Raw genomic sequence first — 23,445 nt, 5'->3', positions numbered from 1 at the left:
TTAGATTTTCATGATACAATAAAATTTGAATTATACTTGTAGTGACTAGTCAGGATAAATAAGCATCATCATAATATCAACCAATAAAAGAATATTTCACCTTAACCAACAATAGGATATTTCACCTTCATTTCTTACTCATTTAAATTCCCAAGGTCAAACCTCCAACTACAAATAATTCAAACTTTATCTTCTATGGCCATAGAACAATATTTATCTTCATAAATACGTGAAGAAATAATAATAATATGAGTCAAAGAGACTTTAACAAAACTATATCATAGTTGATTATAAATATATTTACAATAAATATATTTACGTAAAAAGAATATATTAATAGTACCAATAACATAAATAAAAATGACAATCATTATAAAATAATGAAACAATATAAAATATGAACACTTTAATAATTATTATAGAAAAAAATAATCAAAGGTTAAGCAAATAAATGAGGTTAGGGACACCCCACTAAATAAATATACATAAAAAATAACATAAATAAATAAACATAGTAGTATATAAAATTTTAAAGAGATAAAGTTTTCCTCCCCCTTACCTGGATAAACAAGAGCTAAAACTTGAGCAGAACCTCCCCCTCTGGATTCCCTCTTTCTTTCCCTCTCTTTCTCTCTATCTCTCTCTCTCTCTCTCTAAGATTTTACTATTTCACTCAATTATATAATTTTCACTCCTGATGCCCCTATTTATAGGCATTCTGACGCACCCGGAACGACCCGTACTGAATTCGGAACGGACCGTTCCGATACCTTCAAATGTAGGCAAATTTTTCAACTGGAACGGCCCGTTCTAAAATCGGAACGGCCCGTTTCCAAAAAGCAGAACGGCCCGTTCTAAAATTAGAACTGCCCGTTCTGGGTTTCTTTTTAACACACATTGACCATAAGCAGAACGGTCCGTTTCTAACTTCACTTTCTAGGCATTTTTAGGATTCCAGAACGACCCATTTCCCTTTTAGAACGGCCCGTTCTGGAAAAACCCACACAGGCCTTTTTACAAATTTGGAACGGCCCGTTCCGGGCCAACAAACACAAGCCTTTTCAGAAATTTGGAATGGCCCGTTCTGAGCCCAAAATATTATTTTATTATTTTTAATTATAAAATCCCGTTAATAATTCCATAAATATTTAAAATACATAATAATCATTCATTAAAATCTCTAAAATATTCTATATAAAAGAACCCTTTTTTATTAATTAATAACTATATAAAAAAATAATTTTCATAAATATAAAGTATAAAATTTGGGATGTTACACAAGTAAAAAGGGTAATAGTCAAGAAAAAATTCAATAAAAAACTTTAATAAATAGACAACAATATAGTAATGTGATAAATTAGTAAGGAAATACTTTTGAAAACTAACCAAATTGAGATAAGCAATTTAGAAGGATCTATTATGCATTTTGAGAAGTGCAATGATACCACCCAAATGATGATTCTCTGCCAATTATTTGCTAACACATTAAGTCGTCATTATATAATATGGTACATATCTTGAAAATGAAAGAATAAAAAATTTCTTACCAAAAAATGTAATTGAGTAGTACTGTTATACCAAAAAAACAATAATGACTCCATATATCTTTAGTGGATACAGACCAAAATAAGAAAAAAATAACGCCAAGGGACCTATATAGAATAACAAAATAACAAACAAGTATATAAGTAAATATTTAACTAAAATAAAAAAGCAAGAAAATAACAAAATAAATAAATGAATATACTTTCAGCAAGTAATCACTGGCTTTGATTGAGATGATGATCCAACTCCACCATTTTCAATCCCAACCCTTGATGCTACAACTCCAGCTCCTTGGGATCTAGTAGTTCCCATTTGAAATTCTTAGGAACTTGGTAGCAAAAAACTAAAAATTAAAAAATAATAAAATAAAAATATTATAAATGATAGTGGGAAAAGAATAAATGTTACCTATTACAATATTTTCAGAGCTTTCTAATTCTTCAACTGGATTAACCTCTTTAAATTGCAACAAACAAGGTCTCAACCAATTTTGGCAGCAGATTAATGCCTCAGCCATTTCTAGGTTGAGGGAGCTTCTAAAGGTATCTAACACTCTTCCACCAGTGTTGAATACGCTTTCAGATGCCACTATTGACACAAGGGTGGCAAAAACATCTTTGGCCATATTTGACAATATTGGGAGGCGAGATGAATTTTGTTTCTGTAACGACTCGCCATGGTCTCTACACTTAGTGGAATCGCACTACTACTAGTGAACTAAGGAAAATATTAAATTGGATAACTCATACATACAGGTATAGATAAGAATAAAAATAACCAAATTCTTTAAATACAAAATAAAATGCCATATATGTACAGTCATCCCAAAAAATAATATTCCCTAGTGCCGGTCAAACAGACAAAAATCGCTACCCAAAATGGTAACCCTAACACGAGGATCAAACTCCCCGTCTCGCAGCGGTCACCTCGACTCCAAGCTAGCCCTGACCTGCTCCCATACCAAGTATGATCATCGCAGTTCCACCACATGGAAACAGAAGGGTAAGCTAGAATTCACAAATGAATCATAATAATCTATACTACACAATCGTATTCATAGAGTCACACCATACACTCTATCCAATACTACTCATGCATAAAATACAATCCACCAATCATGAAGTCAAACACTACACTTCATCATATTAATAATCATGCAATAAATGCATCTCATGACAGATATCAATGCATATCAATCATCTAATGCGTTGTCACGCATACACCTAGGAGATCTCCACAACAATAGAGCTGTATAAGTGACATTCCATCCTACCGAAACCACCCCAACCGTTTTCACGCCCAATGCGCCCGCTCGGTCACAGCTAAACAGGATATATAATCCTCCCTCGGGTTTACTCGGATGATGTCACTTACACAATTGGAAGTCCAGATCCACCGTCAGGTATAGCACAGCTGGGTACGGGCTTACCACGACCTTGACATGCATTAACCAAGTCAATTGTGGAGTTCGCCCACCGACTATCCGCAAGGATCCACGCACCTTCCCGAGTACTTGGTTAAGGGAATAACCCTCGACCTCATACCCTACTCCAACACTAGCTAAGGACTTAGAGGAGACTCACCCAACCCAGTGGCCTATCTGAGCACCACTCTCCCAAATCCAGTGGGCTCCCAGAGCACCACTCTCATATATCAGTGGCCTATCCAAGCACCACTCTCAAGAGACTCTATGTGAGCTCTTCCAGTTCGAAAATATTTTTCCTCTCCTCAAGTCCTAGGCTAGACTCATGCCATAGGCATCACATGCAATCATGCATCATACATCATAATGGTCTGCCCACCATCATGATCAACAATCATACACATATCATAAGACATCACATGCAATAATGCATCATACATCATAATGGTCTGCCTACCATTATGATCAACAGTCATACTCATATGAACATATACACATGTCATATCATATTCAAACATTCATACGTATCATCACAAAGCATACATATGAATCACACCTCATCATACATCATATATCATACATACATGATCTAAAACTTCAACTTTAAACATGCATAAACATCAATTCATTCATAAACTTATTCACGCTCGGCGTAGCCTGAGCTCGCCCAGCCTAATCCCAGCCTGAGAGTCCCAAGACTCATCCACGCCTAGCGCATTCAACCTGCACCCGGCCTAAATTCCAGTAACAGAGTTCACAAACTCTCATCCACACCAACAAATCCAGCCACATGCAAACACAAAATACAATGCATAGGCTCCATACAACTTAAATAAACCTAGAATCAACATGCACCCATCTGATGCATCAAATTCACCAGAAACCCCATTTTGTCCAAGACTTTGAACAATTAGAGAATTTCTCCGATCCAGCCATGGATCCTCAACTTTCATGCATCAATTGAGTTTCTAAACTCACATGCAACTTAAATAACAAACATTCTAGCTTCCCTTACCTGAAGGTTGGCTAAGAATGGCCAACAACTGTGACGAAAAAGAATTCCTTTCCAAAACTCAACCCGGAACTTCAATCCTCCCAAAGCAAGCTTTCTAATCTGAATTTCAAGAAAAGTCAGAAGGAGTTAGTGATTTAGAGGAGAAAAAGAGTCAAACAGAGAAATTTGGGAGAGAAAGGAGCTCACTGACCCAGAGACCTTCTCTCTAAAACTTCTCTCTAAAAACTCCAAAACTCCTGAAGGCCCCCAACCCCCTATTTATAGACTTTCGGATTGGCCCAGAACGGCCCGTACCGAGTTCGGAACGGCCCGTTCCGAACTCCCAAATCACGCACAAAATTCACGCCTAGAACGGCCCGTTCTGAAATCAGAACGGCCCATTCCGGGACTCATCCGGAACGGCCCGTTCTCCCTCCAGAACGGCCCGTTCGCCTTCCCGGAACGGCCCGTTCTCAACTACAATATGTAGTTCAATTCAGTAGCTTGGAACGGCCCGTTCCAGTTTGGGAACGGCCCGTTCTGGGCTACTAAATCAACCTTTTTTTTTTTTTTTTTAACAATGTTACAGTTTCCACCGTAAAAGTAACTCAAAATTATCATCAGCATCAACATTTGCCTCATCCAAATAAGTCTTAAGCTCATTTTTTTGGTCAAGATAACTTTTTTCTTTCAAATGTGCCTTAAAGGCATATTTCCTAGCCATATGACAAGGAATTTCAATAGGATTTGTTATTCCTCCAGTTGAACAATTACCAAATTGTTCAACACCTGACTGTGTTTGTTTATGATGTTGCTCATGGGTAGCAACATACCAATTATACATCCTTGTTAGATTTTGTTTGATAGAAGTAGAGAGGTTATTTGCAAACTGATGGTCATACTTATACATGTCATTAAAGGACCATTCCACATACTTAAACTTATATTGAGGGTCCAAGATGACACCAAAATACAACAATTGATTAGTATTCAATGCATTGCCCCAATACTTGTCATATTTTCTTCTCATTTCCCAACCTCTAGTTTGAAAATCAGAATTATTCTCCATACAAGCCTTTTCAATCTCACAAGATATTGTTGCTAATTGATGGAATGCTATGTGGATGGTCACATGTAAAGATGATGAAAAAATTTTGGTGGCCTCATAAAATATTTTAAGAAATTTAACAAAATCTCTTGCTTTATCCCAATGTTTAGCAGTAAGAGGTCCAACAAGTCCAAAATAGTCCAAATAACTTGAGTCCTCAAACTCAAGCTTTTCAAAGGCAAGCTGAAATTTTTCTGCTGCTTATAACATGATGTAAGTAGAATTCCATCTCGTCGGAACATCAAGGAAAACTAGATTACGAGATGAAATACCAGCAAAATCAATGCATTCTTTAAACTTGGCTTGCCTTTGAGGCGAAGACCTCACAAACCTTACTACATTGCGGATGCTAGCAATTGAATCTGTCAACTCTCTTAAACCATCATTTACTACTAAGTTCAAAATGTGAGCACAACATCGCATGTGGAAAAACTCTCCATCAAGAACTAACCCACCCATGTTTTTAAAAATTTCTTCAAGTAAGAAACAACCACATTATTTGCAGTTGCATTATCAAGTGTGATTGTGCATATATTTCTTAGACCCCATTCCTTCAAGGCCTCCTCAATCTATTTTCCTATAGTTTCCCCTTTATGGTTTGCCACTAAAGAGAAACTTATGATTCTCTTTTGGTATTTCCACTCATTGTCTATAAAATGGGTAGTGAGGGCTAAATAATTTAGATTTTGAATAGAGGTCCAACAATCACTAGTCAAAGCAACCCTACTACAATTAGACTTAAAGAATGCCTTCAACCTTAATTTTTCATCTAAATATAGTTGAAAGCAATCTCGAGCCACTGTATGCCTTGAAACAACAATAAATTGGGGTTGTAATTGTTTGCACAGATATTTAAAACCTTCTCCTTAAACTACCTTAAATGGTTGTTCATCTACAATGACAAAGTTAGCTAAAGCTTTCCTACAAGCCTCAACATTGAACCTATGGCTAGCTGGTACTAAATTAGATTTTTCCCCACTCTTTCCAAGGCCAAAGGTAAGCACTGTTTGACTAGGATTGTGACAAAGAGATCCAACATATTTTTGACATTTTGTAAGATGGTGGAGCATATTAGATGTGCCATATATTTTGGGATCACATAAATACCTGTGGTTATAGTATTTACAAGCTGTTATGGGTTCTTTAACTTCAGTTTCAGGCAATACTATAAAGTGTTCCCACACAATTAATGTCTTGCGTGGGCCATTAGCATTGGGTTTCCTCTTCTTAGATTTTGATGGAAGAGGATGACTTGAGTTAAGTCCTGCAACTTTGGTTGGAGCTGCAGTATGAGCTTGAGGGGGATTATTAGTTTCAACAGTAGCTTGAATTAGATTATCAGTCGTAGTTGGCAGGTTCTAACAAGACTGCTCCATCACTAATTTAATGAAGAAGTCTTGGTCAATAACTTCCAACTACAATTTTTTTTTATTAAATTGTTATAGTGAATTCTTTATTTAGTGTTAAAATTGTATGACTTTTATCAAATTAATTTATGAAAAAGACTCCATGAGAAGTAGGGAATGATTAAACTTATTAGACAATATACATATAAAAAAATAACATCTACACATAAGTAGAACTGAAATAATAGTAGAACATGCAGAAAAAAGGATCATAGTCCTATCAAATGAAATAACAATTAAGCATGCAAAATAAGGGAACATTATGCTATAAGTTAAATCACAAAATAGTTAACAAGTATAACTGCACTACAGGCTAGATCACAAAATATAAAATCACTATATGCAAAAGAAATGCTAATATAATTAAATATTCTTAAAAGTTAAATTTATGAAATGCTAAAAATAATTACCTTTTCTTCTTAACTTTTTAATAGCTCGTTTATGAGACTGTTTCACTGGATTAGCCCTTCCTTATCCTCTGTGCCTATGGAGGAAAGACAAAGAACATATGGTTAGCTTCAAAAACTCATTATCAAAAACCAAAAATAAAAAAAGCTCAAAAGGTTCTAATCATGTTTCATGATTCTCGCTAACTCAACTATTACCGACTTACCGTAATGTAGTGTTATTCTCAAAAGGTATGGCTCTACTCTCATGTGCAATAGATTTCAACCACCAAAACCGACCTAATAACATTCAAAGTAAATAAACCAGAAACACGATTCAACATCAAAAGTGCAATTATTTAAAGATACAAAGTTAGAAACAAGCAATCAAACATGTTCTTGCTCAACAAAAAATACCTTTTCGTTTTTGAGTGAGATACTAAGACGAGGTCATGACTTGCTACATCTTATCAGTGAAGCAATCTAAAATCGCATGGACTCACTGAGCCATTGAAGGATAACGATTCTGTGAAACGAAGTAGAGCGAAACTCTCGAGCTCTCGGGATGGAAAGGAAGCGGTGCGGCACTAGGGTTTCAGAACAAATGAATTAAGGAAAGGTTATTAGGTTAAGAAGTTACTAAATTTGGGCTGGGTCTCAATTCATTATTATTTTGGGCTCGAAATTTCGTTGGGCTTTTTTGTTTGCACGGTCGGGTTTGGTTTTTTATGAGTCAAAAAACTCAAACCGAGCCCGACCAAAATTACCCATTTTAACCCATTTTTTTAACCCGTTTAAACTAAAAATCCATTTGAACCCACCCATTTTTATTCTTTTTTTTTTTTTTGGTTCTTTCGGTTACGGGTCAGTATGGGAATGCTGCTCACCCCTAATGACAACATTCATAAAGGTTTTTCTATTCTTTTTCAGAGAAATTCCTACCTTGTACCTCAAATATCTTTTAGGGCTAAGCAAGGGAAGCTTATTGGTAGGGTTGCCAAGTGGCTTGGTTTGTAGGATGACCATCCACGACCACTTGAAGCAAAGGCTCATCGTAGTAAACACAACGGTTGTTTTCATCATCAATGTGAGTTTATGTGGAAGATTCTATCTCAGCTCAAGGTGATGGAAGAGCCTAAACATATTTGGATGTTGTCTGAGCTTTTGGAAAATGGAAAATGCTTCAATTCATTAGTTTAATAATAATGTAAACCTGTCATATATAATCATGTTAATTATAATAATTAAATATAATAATATTATTTTATGAATTAAAAATGGAAAATGACGAAATATTTTAGGCAAAAAAAATAAAATAGTAATGTCACATGACAAAAACTTCTATTTATAATATATAAATTGATAGTTGATTTGGATGTATATATAACACTAACACCAGACAAAATATTACAATAAATTAATAAATCCGCAGTTAGATTTACTAATTTTGAATTTAAAGAAATAAATCTCGAAGGACCATGAAACTAATTATCTGAGGTAATTGTTTCATGATCAGGGTCCACTTTCGACCACTTATTAATACGATTACGAGCTATAGTTACCTGCAAGTGACATAATTCATCCAGTCATATATATAACTATAATATTTTCTTAGAGAATCTAGAACTAAGAAATAATAAGAGGTAATGAATCAAATACCTGCTCATCCCAATTAGTTTTGTAGGTGATTATAATTAGCATCAAAGTTTGAATAAATGTTCCAAACAACATTCCGATCCATATACCCTACAAAAGAAGGGAAAAAAAATTGTCCAATTAATAGATGAATCACTCAAACACTGACCAAAATCAACTTGGGAATGAGAAGAGTACCAACCTTGACTTGCAAATGGAAAACATTACCAAGCACAACTCCTACAGGGATACCTATGATGTAATAACACCCTATGTTCACATATGCTACAATGCTTTGCCACCCTGCTCCAATAGCAACTCCTGTTGAAATCAATTTAAGGATCAATACTTTGCTTGTCATATGAAAAATACCAAGACTCAGTCTTAAACCAATTTAAGGACCAAATGTGTTGTTTAAAATTTACCTGAGAGTACAGGTTGGACACTATTTAGTAGAATAGAAATTGCCAACAAAGGTGACAAATCTCCAACAGCATTAGCGACATCTTTATTTGAGGTAAATATGTAAGCAAGTCTTTCTCTAAAAAATAAGAAAAATAAGAAGAGAACGAATCCAATTGCAAAAGATGTAAGCACTGTCACAACTATCGAGAATTTTGCAGCTTTGGAGCTTCCTTTTCCAAGCTCATTTGCCACTCGAACACTGTAAATGAGGAAAGATAACGTTAAGATTCCATGGTAAACGAACAACAAATGAAAAGTTACTAGATTTGTGTATGTGCACATGTGCGTTTGTAATTCATATAATACAAATAAAAAATAATGTGATTACCTCACAGCAGCCATGAAACCAAGTGATATCATCATTTCCCATCCATTGATGTTGAGGCTGTAAAAGAATGAAATTTGATCTTCAGCAACCAAAGAGGAATTTTTTCTATGTATTAGGCCAATACAACTATGTGACACAAGTGGATACAATACATAAATTTGTGCATAATAACAATTTTTTTTAATACATACTTTATTATTGATTTAAATCCATAGAAACTAAGGAAATAATTACCGTATTACTCAAAATGTCATGAATATAAATAAATTTCATCTTGTAATAATTATAATGCTTACAAAACACACAAAAAGGAGTGTGTTGTTAGTACTGCTCAAATTCTAAAAATGGAATGTGAGAAAACAGTAAAAAAATACCATATAGATAAAGCATCAATTTGGACCTCTGCATTTTTCATGTTGCCCGTTAAAAGAACCAATATTGTGTTGTACCAGAGCTCAAGACTGTGAAATATAGCATAGCTTCAAGTTAGCACTACAACACAAATGGTATTTAGCAATATTTGAAAAATGTTACTTAATTATGTATAAATGTTGCTAATTTGTTTTAGCAACATATTATCAAATGTTGTATATAGTCCATGTTGTAAAGACTTTTAATAACATTTTTGCATAATTAGGTAACATTTTTTAAATGTTACCAAAGTAGTATTTTTGTAACATTTTAATAATTTTTTGTAACATTTTAATGATGTTACCAATATTTTGTTAATCTTATAAAATAAAAATTAATTTTAATTTAAATATTACTATCAATTATTATATTTTTATGTTTCCTAAACTTCTAAGAGTTCCTTAAGTTTTTAGGAAAATACATTTTTAGTTAGTCACCACTAATTATATATAGAATATCAAATTTTATTTATCTTAAATATAACTATATAAATATATATACTCTTCATAAATCATTAATCTATTCGATGTGGGACTTTAATTATGAGTTACAATTAGATATAAGAGAAATATACTTTTTTTTTACTCGATGTGGGACTTTGATTTTAAAAGCAATTATAGTAACATTTTTCAAAAAAATGTTGCAAAATAACTTATGTAAAAAAAATTTATTCGATATGGGACTTTGATTTTGAAAACAATTAAAAAGAATAATATTGAAATAAAAAATGTTACTCTATCTATAATGACATTTTTCAAAAAAGTGTTACAAAATAATATTTATTTAATATATAGTAACATTTTAACAAATATAAACAAGAAAATGTTGCTAAAAGATTAAAATCTAGTATACAAATATATAACTACATTTATGATTATTTATCTTAAGAATAAATTGCATAAATAGAAATCTAGATGATCAAAACTTTTGTGTTCTACAATAGTCATGAAGAAAATTCAAATTTATCTGGCTATCATGACATTTCTAAAGAGCTCAATCAATTAGCTGATAAAGAAAAAAGCTCACCATAACATGACACCAGATGAAAGGGAAAGCTTGACAACAGGCCAAAGATCTTTGAACGCTAAAAATGAGAAACCTTTCCATGTATCAGAGCACCAACCACATGTAATAAAAATTAGTTGACCAATATTAGGAATCCAGAATGCCAAACTCATTGAAGTCATTGCACCAGCAATTTCGAACTTGAATTTTATTGTCAATAGCCAAGAGAGGAACAAATGAATAATTATTGAGAAACCGGCCAAGAATGCAATGATGGTATTCTTGCTTTGAGATTGCAGAAACATCTGGCAAGTGAACGAGACAATAAAAGCAAATAAAATAGGAATTGACCAACTAGAAATGATTCCTGCCATTTGTGCTATACTTTCATCTTGGCCTAACAACATCAAAATTGGACTTGTGAAGATGAATAGCGGAAGAAGACAGGTTGCAGTTAAGAACAAAACTATCCATGATTTTTGAAGATACACTCCCATCATGCCATATTCTTTAGCACCGTATGCTTGTCCGCAAAGTGTTGACAGTGCACTAGCCATTCCCAACTAGATTTGTAATTAAATAAACACACAAACAATTGTGTTATTACTATATCATTTTTTTATTATTATTGTAATTGCAAAAACAAAGTGGAGCCAATATATGTTTGGAAAGCATATTTTGAATATTGTCATAGCATGCCACAAGCTTCACTACTCATTTCATTTGGAGCCAATTTAATGTATTTCTTTCTTGCAACTCCTTATTCATTACCCATTAAAATCACTACTATAACCCCAATATAGATTAATACAAACCAAAAACAAAATTCAGGAAATCTTTAATTTACTCATTGATGAAGTATGAGAGGACAAAGGTCTCTATTTTTTCTTAATCACATTATATAAAGATCCTTTCTGAAATTGGAAAGGGTCGTTTAGATTCTTTTGATAGATGTTTACCATTATCAATCAAATCAATTATATTTCATATTATAACTATATTCAAAGTCAAACTAAACGATGATTTTCTAATTAATAAGTTGATAATATATTTTTTTACATCAACAATGCACAGAAATAAAATTCAATAAATAAGTATTTATCTATAAAAGTAGATAATTAATGATAAAGATAACATTATCATTATCATACAAGTCATTTTATATGGTTGTTATAAATAAGTATTCATTTATAAAAGTAGATAATTAGAGATACAAATAACATTATCATGCAATCCATTTTATATTGTTGTTGTTATGTGTGGGTTGACCGTAGATAATTAGTGATAATAATAACATTATCATGCAAGTCATTTTATATGTTGATATGTGTGTGCGTTTGTGAAAGGTATTACGATATAACATTAGTTGTGTGTGTATGAAAACTATTAGTTAAAATAAAATATTGGAGAGTAAGCCTTGTATTTATCAACATAAATTTATTGAGGACACAATACCTTTTTTAAAATGGAAACTTTCACCTAATAAAAAGTAATAATAAAATAATACTTGTACAACAAATTATATAACAAATATACAACATCATTTTTTATGTCTATCTTTTTTCATTATATTATTTATTATGCTTATTAATAACAGATAGATAAAAACAATGTTATATATATTGTTATACTGTGTATAATTACTAAAAGAAAAAAACAATATTATTTCATATTAAATTATTCATAAAGTAGTGTATTATAGCCTTTTTTATTTTTTTTTACCAGATTCCACGTATCTTTAAAAGACGTGAAGTCAAACATAGGTTTCGAAAAATTGTAGTTTACTTTTTTCTCTCTCTCTCGCACCTTTAATCTTTATTTGCACTCTCTATATACATTGTTATGAATTGTTGCGGATATATATATATATATATATATATATATATATATATATATATATATATATATATATATATATATATTTTAAGGGAGTTGTAGTGTATATAATTACTCACAATAATATTATTTTATATTAAGTTCTTCTTAAAAAAATTTATTTGACCTTTTTATTCCTAGTTCATCTCTTTAAACGTTATAAAAATTATTATATATAATTTATAAAAAGTACCACTATAAATATAATATATTTATTTGATATATAATTATACATAATTTTAATGATAATTAATGATATATTTTATATATTATTATAATTTATATTTATATTTTTTAATAATATACTAATATATATTATATTTATTGAATGTGTAAAAGTAATTTTTAATAATATATATTAAGTTCCTATAAAATATATTTCGTTGTATGATAATTTTATTGTAAGTAAAATAAGTTAAGTCAAGTATAATTTTCTTATAATTGTAGCTTTTCCCTCTCACACCCCCTCTCTACTCTTTCTCATTCTCTCTATGTCTTTTAGAGTGTTTGAATGAAAAAAAAACAGTTGAAAAATAGGATAAATGACAATAAAAAGAAAGAAATAAATTGAATACAAACAGTGGAAAAAGTAGAAATAAGAGTATTCAATTTAAGAATTTTGAAGAAAAAAAAATCAAAATTTAAATAATAATTGATTGTAGGACCACCGTGTGTACCCTAACTTTCTGTTTTTCCTTCATTATATTTCACTCCTACCGTCCTACGTACCAAACATGTCTCAAAAGTCGAAACCCATCTCTTCTCCTCACCCTATTTCTATGCTATTTTACTTGATACCAAAGGAACCACTAGTCAACTCTTATGAACCGCTAAGCATTTTCTACTAATTTATTTCTTAAAAAGGTCTTATTTTTAAATTCTAACTTCAAAAAAATCATTTATCTAAAAAAATGGAATCGAACTAAACACACTTTAATTTGTCTAACATTTTAAAACTAATTAGTGTTTTAGATTGCACAATGGACAAAATAATTTCTTATATCGATATAATTAAAATTTATAATAAATAAAATATTGATGAACATATGAGCTGTATTTTAAATTTACAATAAATGATTTATATTGTGATGATTCTTTTTTCAGAAATAACTCCTGCAAATATTGTTATTTAAGGAATAACTCCAAAAAAAAATTCTAATTCAACATTTAAGAATTCAGATTTATAATATAATTATAAGTATGAGAAAAATATAGTTATAATTTTCAAAGATTTTATTTTGATGGATAAAACTGGGAAGAGGGAAGGGAACTTCACAATTTAGAGAAAACTAAAAAGTGACATAGGTAAACTCCTTTCCAAGGGATATTTTTTTACAGGAATGAAGCAAAAGACCTCTCTCTGAAGAGTATCTTTGAATATTAATTGATATAATTTTCAAAGATAGTACAAGATTTTTGTAACACAGAGATCTAATTTTGGATGAAGATTTGGCTAATAATATAGATAATGGAAGGAGAGTGAATAAAAACATACCAGAATACCATTGGCGAACCTAACGAGAACAGTGAAGACAAGAGCAAAGCCAGCGAGTTCCCTTGAACCAATATGACCAATAAATGCTTGGCTTATAACATTGAGACCAAAGGTGGAGAATCTACTGAAAATGCCTGGTGCTGCCACCACCCACATCACCTTGCTCTCGTTCCACACCCTCTTCACTAGTGTTAGTTCCTCCTCTTCTTCTTCTAATGCACTCTTCAGCAGCTTCTGCTTCAGTTCTCCCTCCATCTTTCTGATTTGGCTAAAGAGGTTGTGCTAACTAAAACAATGGCAGTGAAATGTTTCTTTTATATCAAAGTGTTGGCGTGACATGAATGTCACAGGTTACTCTGGTTGCATGACAGCTTCGGCACAAGCGAACAAACTGATATAATGAGAGAGAGACTTATTATCAAACATCTCATTTGAAGTAACAATATTAATTGTGGTCCTAATAAATTTTAGGTTAAAACCTTTATTTGATTCTTTATAATAATTTTTTTATTTTAATTTAATCTCATTTTAATTTTTTGTTTTAATTTAGTCTCCAATAATTTAAATTATTGTAATTTGGGACTTATATCCAAATGATTTAAATGGAGTTAACTATTGGTCACGTGGATGCTAGGTGGATGTCATGTAGATGCATGCCAAATTTCTTGAATACACCTGGAATCAGAACGACCCGTTCTAGGTACAAAATTAACATACCAAGAGTGCTACCAGAACGGGCCGTTCTGGTTCTAGAATAATCGATAACTATAGTTCACGGTTGTGAATCGTGTAAGGAAAAAGACCTAAGATACAGAGCATTTCAAACACTAGATTTGGTAATATATATTGTCAATGGGGATTGATAACTTCAAATGCTAAACATTTGGGCTATACAGTGTATCATTAAGGACGATGCAGTGTATCACTAAGGACAATGGTAGCAGGTTTTATTTCATTGTTAGTCAAACTAGAGTGAACCACTTACTACCAAATTGACACTATACAGTCAAGGATGAAATGAAACGATGTTTCCCCTTGAAGTCATTGACGATGTACCCCAACAATAACAACCTGTTCTTGAGGAGGTACAACCTGAATTTTTGTGGTTTAGGGTTTCCCTCTAACGTTACCCAGATGATTTCCTTTCTCAGTAATTTCTTTGAACTTTTTTAGTATATGTTATATTCTGAATTTTTGTTTTCAGTTTCTGAACCATGTTTCTGTCTTTGAATTTATGATATGTTATGAATTTTTATTTTCAATTTTTGAATCACATTGCGGCATTTTGGGCAACGCATGCATGAAGTTGGCATTCTGGAACGGGTTGTTCTGAATCCAGAACGGCCCGCTCTGGTTTCAGAACAGCTCATTCTGATGCAATCATGGTGTGCTAAATTTGCATTTGGAATGACCTGTTCTAGTTGCAAAATTAACACATAACATGTGCAAGCAGAACGGGTCGTTCTGGTTTCAGAACAAGCCGTTTTAGTTTCAGAACGGGCCGTTTTGGTTTCAGGTGTATTCATGAAATTTAGCATCCACCTGACTAACAGTTAACTCCATTTAAATCATTTAGACGGAAGTCCCAGATTGCAATAATTTAAATTATTAGAGACTAAATTAAAACCAAAAATTAAAATGAGACTAATAAATTGAAATAAAAAAATATTATAAGGGACCAAATAAGAATTTTAACCTAAATTTTATGCTGACACTGGAACATGGCGACGTGCAACTATTCTATACATATAAATCCATTTTCTTTTTAAATACCCTAATACATTTTTGGGGGGGATAAAGAGATCATAAATACATCATGGTAAGGCAATGGGCAAAATGTAACGACCCGGCTGGTCACTACACACTACACTGTACATAGAGCTGTCAAAGTGGGCCGGGACCCGTGGGCCAACCCGGCCCACCTTGAAAACGGGCCGGGCCGGGCCAAAAAAAATTGAAGTTTTATAGTAAGTGGGTATATTTCAACCCGGCCCACTTTGACCCGGCCCACCCGGGCTAAACCCGTGGTGGGCCGGGTGGCCCACCAACCCACCATTTTTTTTTCAATAAAAATTTGAATATAATTTGTAGTTTATTTTGTATGATGATATATTGAAAATTTTTATTTTAAACTTTTATCATGATTTATATTTAATTTTGTATGATGAATTATGACTTATAACTATTAATGATGTTAATTTTATGACTATTATGTTAATTTATAATTAATTTAAAATTTTGAATTTTGTTAATATTTTTTTTTTAATTTTTGGTGGGCTGGCCCGTATAACCCACCAACCCGTGGTGGGCCGGGCCGGGCCAAATTTTTTTTGAAAAAATTACAAGTGGGCCGGGTTGGGTTGGCTCGTTTTTAAAGTGGGACAAGGTGGGCCGGCCCACATGGGCCGGGTTGGCCCGTTTTGACAGCTCTAACTGTACACTTGAAACCGGACAGAAAAGAACAAGTGTATACATATAGTGTCTAGAATATACATATATACATGTCCAAGTCTGACTAGATTCAAAATGTACAAGAATACATCCGAAACTACTACACCAAGTAGCTGAAACAACAAGCATCAACAAGGATTAGCTCCGCCTGCCAGCTGCAAACTCACTACTAGCCACCAACCTATCCCTGCTCTGCTCCCATACATAGTATGATCATCGCAGTCCAAACCACATGGAAACAACAAAGGTAAGCTAGTGAAAGGAAATAACATAATATATAAATATGTAATTAAATAATAAGAAAAATATAACTATAGTTTTCCGCACATCAACCAGCTCAACAACATTAACTCAATATACCACAACATTCAGCAATAACAGCCCACATCTCACATCATCAGTATACCACTCATTGATTTTACAACATAATCAGAAAGCACACAATGCGTCGTCACGCATATCAACTCGGAGATCTCCTTCCACACCTCAGCCTTTCGGCCTACAGACCTCAGCCTTTTGGCCCACACAGCCATTCGGCCTACACACCTCAGCCTTTTGGCCCACACAGCCATTCGGCCTACACACCTCAGCCTTTTGGCCCACACAGCCATTCGGCCTACATACCTCAGCCTTTTGGCCCACACAGCCATTCGGCCTACACACCTCAGCCTTTTGGCCCACACAGCCATTATCAACACACAGTACAACACAACAAATCAATCTCACAACAATATACAACTGATACAGCTCAACATATCAACTTACGACAGTATACAACTGGTACAATACAACATATCAACGTACAATAATTTACAACTGATACAACTCAACATAGCAACTTACAACAATTTACAACTGGCACAACTCAACATCAACAAGCAGCGTTATCCACAAGTCATCAAATTATAATCAACAGCTTTTACTTGAACTGAACATAAATAACCTCTAACATCCATTAATGAAGTCACATCTCCGCGCCCAGCGCACTCGTGGTTGCGCCCAACACAGTGCAACCAGAGAGCACCAGGGGGCCAGCGCGCCCAGCGCAAGCACGCCCACGCCTGGCGGAACCCATCCAGAGAGCTCAAGGCTCACTCGCACCTGGCACAATACCAATTGCGCCCGGCACCCACAAGGCAGAGACTCCCAAGGAGTCTCACGCCCAACGCGACAAGGGCCGCGCTCAGCGCAGTACACCAATATCAGAATCCCGCATAGCTAGGTAGTATACAACACAACTTACTACTCACAACTCAGCTCAACAGTCTATAGTACAACAATATTTTGATTCAACATGAAAATCATCCATGTCAGCCCAACTCAGCACGACAATATAAATCTATTACATCGTGGTGTTACCTCATTAATAGCATACACGACATACAACATATTCTACACATAATACAGATCATCCACCTTGTTTATAACTCATCTATCTTGTCAAATTACCCACCCAAACAACACCAATCAACCTAAGTACTTAGAACAACTTTCAACCTAACCAAATCACGAAATGTGGAATGGCAACCTTCACAGAAAATAGAACATTAGGAGTTATACTACTCATACCACACTCATCACTATCTCATATGAAAGATAAGAAGATTTACTACAACTCTCTTGAAGACACCAAGTCCTAATTCCTTCATCTACCTTGTTAAAACTGATAAAAACCGCAACAGCTATAAGTAATGCTGGCAGCTTAACCCCTCTTCACTAAAACGGCCATATCTGGAGTTCTAAAACTCCTTTTTGAGTGATTCCAGCGCCATTGGAAAGCTAACATCCAAGGCTACAACTTTCATGAATACTCTAAAGTCAAATTCTGAAAATCAAATTCGCGCTCGGCGAATTAAAAGCGAGCCCGGCGCAATTCTCAACCAGAGACTTTCAGGGGTCTATTGCGCCCGGCGTGGTTCTCCCCGAGCCCGGCGCGTTTCACTCAGGGATTCCCCCTTTGAACTCACGCCCGGCGCGAAGAACTGCGCCCGGCTCAAATTCAAATAGGAACCCTCCCCAGTTCGAAAATTTCACCCAAAACCTGCAAAATCAACACCCCAGGCACATGCAATCGGTCCAAAACATCACATTTTCATCATACAACCCAAAAATACCAACTTTTTCAACATGCAACCACAAACAAGGAAAGATCACCAAATTTTCACCAAACCCCGGAAAATCCCGAAACCCCATCTTCAGCAATTTCAGCCAAAAACTATCAATTATCCAACAACAAATGATTTTCTAGACTCAGTTACAGCCAAAAACAGCGAGAATCTAGCTTCTCTTACCTCAGAGGAGAAGTTCCAAGCTTCCGGGAAGGAGAAAGGAGAAAACGAATGGAGAAAATGATGAACGGAGGAGGAAGAGTCCGCGCTTCAGCTTCATTCCCGCACCTTTACACAGCTCCTACGGCTACCAAAATAAAAGAATGAACAAGTCCAAGTGAGTGGGAGAGAAAGAATGAGAGGAAGAAGGAAGGCTACTAGTGAAATGTTGAGAGGGAGAGAGGGGAAAGACTGAGGGTCTCACACAAAAAAAAGTAAAATAAAATGAGGTATGTTATAGAATTTCAACTTGTGTATTTTATTATATATTTTACGGTTTTTTTTTAAGTTAATTAAACAGGAATCCTTTTACGTAATAAAGATTAAAAATAGTTTTTATTTTAACTAAAATAAGTTTTATTTACATGTATGTTAGTGTATATGTAAGAAATGATAATTTACAATAATAATATCTACTTAAAAAAATCTTAATAATTAAGGTAAAAGGGCATGGAATGGGTGGATAGCATGCTGATACGTGGATACTCAAGAACCTACAATTTTTTCTGCCTCATCAAAAAATTAAAAAAAAAGGAACCAACAATTTTTTCTACCTTTTGATTAGGAGAGAAGCTAAAATGGACACCTGATCTTCTGAACTTACGATGAACTCAGAAGCGTCAAAAGTACTGATTTATCGTTTTTTTAACGTATTTTCTTTATAGAAGGGTAGGTAGGTTATATTAAAGTTATAATTATTAATTTAGATAAATTACTTATTTTCTTCTTTTATCAATGCTTAAAAAGAAATTTAACCAAATATGACTTAAAAGCTTTTCATGAAAACTCTTAAAAATAATTAGCTTATTAAACAAAATTTGAGAAAACAAAAGCTTTTAATTAAATTATAGGAGCGGGAAGTAATGTGTTTTCTCAACTTAAACGAAACTTATTCACAGTTCAGTCGTTCTTTGTATTCCAATTCTACTTAAAATATATATATTTTTTTCACTTTTCACTTATTTTCCAATTTTAGTTTTTGTCGTATTCTCTATAAAATAGATCTCGCATATTTAAATTAATTTTTATTAATTTATTGTATGGATTAATTTGTTTTAAATTAATTGTTTAAAGAAATAAAAATTTTGATTATTTTAATTTGTATTATATGAAATAGAAGAATATTACTAAACTGAAAAATAATATAGTAAAAGAAAATAAACAATTTCACAGTCAAGTTATAAAATTTTAAACAAAAAACAAAAAGCAAAATAGACAATATAATGACATTATCTACTTCAATCTTAATAAATCATTTATCATATTATCAATTTACCAAGTTTTTTTTAAGAAAAAAACATTTTAATTAATCAATAATCAATGACATGGATGTTAATTTTTTAAAAAAAGGATATCGATCATTTTCCTATTGTGATATATATGTTTCCTATATAAAGAAATAATGTAATTACAAAACCTAAGTCATTGGTTTAAGTGTTGTTAAATTCGATCTCCTTAAAAAAGTCTTATATTATAATTTTGTAGATAAAAAAATATGATTAAAATAAGATATTTCATCCAAAGTGACTTAACATGGCTGTTAAAAAAAAATAAAAATACTGCAATTAGTGTTTCTATTTACATCATGCAGATCCCACAACTCAGGTAGTGCATACAGAAGGAAAGAAGTGTCCTAAATCATGTGACTTACCCAGTCATGATGGGTGTATTTAGTCATATGTTTCAAAATATTAAAATGTGTATTGTTTACTCACTATATTTTAATTCTTTAACAATATTTTTTTTTTGTTTATATTTGTTAAAATGTTACTATATATTAAACAAATAGGTTATTTTGCAATACTTTTTTTAAAAAATGTCATTATAAATAGAGTAGCATTTTTATTTCAATATTATTATTTTTAATTATTTTCAAAATCAAAGTCTCATATCGAGTAAAAAAAATTTCATATAAGATTTTGCAACATTTTTTTTAAATGTTGCTATAATTGCTTCTAAAATCAAAGTCCCACATCGAGTAAAAAAAATATATTTCTCTTATTTCTAATTGTTACCCATTAATTAAAGTCTCACATCGAATAGATTAATGACTCATAAAGAATATATATAACCATATAGTTATACTTAAGATAAATAAAATTTGATATTTTATATATAATTAGTAGTAACTAATTAAGTATGCGGCATAAAAATATAATAATTGATAGTAATATATCTAAATTAAAATTAATTATCATTTTATAAAATTAACAAAATATTGGCAACATCATTAAAATGTTACAAAAATACTACTTTGCTAACATTTAAAATTTTTTGCCTAATTATATAAAAATGTTATTAAAATTCTTTAGTAACATGGACTATATACAACATTTAATAATATGTTGCTAAAGTAAATTAGTAACATTTATACGTAATTAAGTAACATTTTTCAAATGTTGCTAAAACCTATTTGTGTTGTAGTGACTTCCTCAATGCATAAAATTTAAAATCAATAAGATTATTATTTTAAGGTAAAAATGAGTTCAATTGAATTCAACTTTTATTCAAACATTCGAAAATGTTATCACTAGTGCATAACCTAAAGCTGGAGGGAAAACATATGAAGATGAAGAGAGCAACTAAAATCCCTGAAATAATCATTCCCTATGCAACCTCGAACGTAAGGAAATGAAAATGAAAGACTCAAATTGGGGGAGATGAAGGTAATAATCCACAACCTAAAGCTTTCGGGGAATTAATTAAAGGACTACACACAATGGAAGCTTTGGTCCCACGTGACTTTTCTTATATGGACACAAAAGGTAGAGGAATGGCTGGTCTGATAAAAACTTTAAGACACAAAGGGCCTACGTACCCTTTATCCCATTAGTTCAATATTACTTGTTTATTCGTTGTGAAAAATCCCTATCAAATCACGATCTCACATTCAATATGAAAACATGATCCCTGAATAGTATAAAGATATATATATGCCCCTTGGGTCATATCATCCCTTACTTTTTCCCATATATATGGCAATGTTAATACTTATTAATATCTTTGCGTAAGGAAAGCCACAAAGGATGAGGCCTTGCACCATCCTCCTTGGTGAAGACCTACGAACCTTCTTCAAGAGAAAACAGAAAAAGATCAATCTTAATAAATCTGAACTCTCGTCGAACTGTACATGGTCTCATAATAAATGAGTTTGAGATGCTTCTCGATGCAAAGAATAAGAAGAGTCACTACAGAAATTTGTGCTTAATCATCCACCATAGTGTGTACTGTCTAGATAAGAAAACCAAAATATTCCAGTTTATCAGGCTAGGGCGAAAAGAGAAGGTGTTATCTACATATATTGTGAGGAGATATTAATCCACAATGTCCCTACTGTACGTAGTGAAAAAGAACAATCAATATGTACTAGTGTACTACTTCTCAACTGGGTGGTAGAATTACAAATTCAAGAAGACTCGGGTTTCACTGATATTGCTTTGTAATATGCTTGCTTTGCCTTGGGAGAATTGAAGGACAAGGATTTTGGAGCTCGCATGACAATATCACGCGTATCCACAAAAGTCATACATAGAAATGAGGACCCAACGTACAAATGGGTAGCTGTAGCTTTGGGGGAGAACTAACTAAAAACAACTATGTGTTAAACACGATGCTAGGACTAGCAGAACCTCTAGTTGTTAATTTCATAATTGGAAGCAGAAACAAAACTTGCACGTTTTGCTAGAAGAATGCACACTATTTGCAGCTTATTATTGTTATAGGTTGCAACTGCAGTGACTCTAACATCGATATATGTCACGTGACACGTTGCTGTCTATTTTTGAGTTAAAAAAAAATTACATGATATAAGGGCTAATGTGTTTATCAATGACGTCCCACTAATTACTCTAGAGCAGAGAATTGCTTCAAAACAGGTAATATATTTACCAAAAAGCACTCTTTTATATATACTCTATATATATATATATATATATATATATATATATATATATAAAAGAGTCAAAGTCTTATCGTTCATCACTAGTACACAATTAATATACACATTTTACATCGGATATTTTAAGGGTTTTTATGTCAGAAAAACTTCCGACGTTGAAGCGGAGACGTAAATTTACGTCGGGACGCGAAAACCAACGTAAATTTACGTCGGACATGCCAAGGTCCGACGTAAAAAAATCATAAAAAATTAAAAAAAAAAAAAAAAAAAAAAAAAAAAAAAAAACGAGTGCAAGCAAAACGAGTCGTTCTGCTTGATAGACTCATGAGTGGGTTCTCCAAACCCGGACTTGGTCACTTCCTTCTCCAGCTTCAAACATTATTACGAAAAAAACATCCTAGAAAACACACTTGATAGAAGATGCTACCTCATAGAACCTCCCAGAAAAGCCCATGACCAATGCAACCCTCCGAAGAAGAAAAACATCATCACACGAAGAAAAACAGAATAAGGTACAGATGAGGAGGACAACCACGATTTGAGGAGGAGGCGGAGGGATGAGGAAGAAAAACAAAAGAAGGTGCACAACGCGCGGGAGAAGGAAACCATGAAGTTTTTGAAATCTAGCTAGTGCGCGCACACCTTCTTTTAAGCAGGCTGTGGGTTATTTACGTCGGCCCTAATTGGGTCTGA

The 23,445-nt window shown here is 33.0% G+C and overlaps 1 protein-coding gene, 1 long non-coding RNA gene and 1 pseudogene across 4 annotated transcripts; all 3 read right to left on the bottom strand.

Annotated features, from left to right (window-relative positions):
• Positions 1-1,382: 1,382 nt before the first annotated feature.
• LOC109802454 (uncharacterized) lies at positions 1,383-7,164 on the bottom strand. The gene is made up of 4 exons (XR_002240102.3): positions 7,090-7,164; positions 6,887-6,960; positions 1,548-1,865; positions 1,383-1,463 (listed from the first exon to the last, which is right to left on the bottom strand). It is a non-coding gene; the product is annotated as an uncharacterized LOC109802454 (long non-coding RNA).
• LOC145956688 (zinc finger BED domain-containing protein RICESLEEPER 1-like) lies at positions 2,304-6,759 on the bottom strand (annotated as a pseudogene). Its single transcript, XR_014432927.1, has 2 exons — positions 3,984-6,759; positions 2,304-2,494 (listed from the first exon to the last, which is right to left on the bottom strand). The product of XR_014432927.1 is annotated as a zinc finger BED domain-containing protein RICESLEEPER 1-like (transcript).
• A 522-nt stretch (positions 7,165-7,686) lies between the features above and the next one.
• LOC109802497 (protein DETOXIFICATION 21) lies at positions 7,687-14,472 on the bottom strand. 2 transcript variants are annotated; one of them, XM_020363891.3, is made up of 8 exons: positions 14,077-14,470; positions 10,728-11,269; positions 9,665-9,751; positions 9,291-9,347; positions 8,923-9,161; positions 8,700-8,818; positions 8,522-8,608; positions 7,687-8,424 (listed from the first exon to the last, which is right to left on the bottom strand). In XM_020363891.3, exons 1-8 carry the CDS (start codon positions 14,329-14,331, stop codon positions 8,347-8,349), a joined length of 1,464 nt encoding a protein of 487 aa, XP_020219480.1. In that variant the 5' UTR covers positions 14,332-14,470; the 3' UTR covers positions 7,687-8,346. The 2 variants fall into 2 exon arrangements, with proteins under 2 accessions (XP_020219480.1, XP_020219481.1); XM_020363892.3 differs by lacking the exon at positions 9,665-9,751 and having other exon boundaries at positions 14,077-14,472.
• Between the last annotated feature and the right edge of the window lie 8,973 nt (positions 14,473-23,445).

The sequence above is a fragment of the Cajanus cajan genome, chromosome 4, assembly GCF_000230855.2.
Source record: "Cajanus cajan strain Asha chromosome 4, NIPB_CcT2T_4, whole genome shotgun sequence".
In the NCBI taxonomy this organism is placed as follows: domain Eukaryota; kingdom Viridiplantae; phylum Streptophyta; class Magnoliopsida; order Fabales; family Fabaceae; genus Cajanus; species Cajanus cajan.
This window is presented reverse-complemented; position numbering and strand designations above follow the sequence as displayed.

Excerpts from the sequence above, each read along its gene's own strand:
- LOC109802497 (XM_020363891.3), bottom strand. The coding sequence starts at position 14,331 with ATGGAGGGAGAACTGAAGCAGAAGCTGCTGAAGAGTGCATTAGAAGAA. Across the intron at positions 8,819-8,922 it reads TGTCCAACCTGTACTCTCAG|GAGTTGCTATTGGAGCAGGG; the intron begins GTAAATTTTAAA and ends TGATTTCAACAG. Across the intron at positions 8,425-8,521 it reads AAACTAATTGGGATGAGCAG|GTAACTATAGCTCGTAATCG; the intron begins GTATTTGATTCA and ends TGTCACTTGCAG.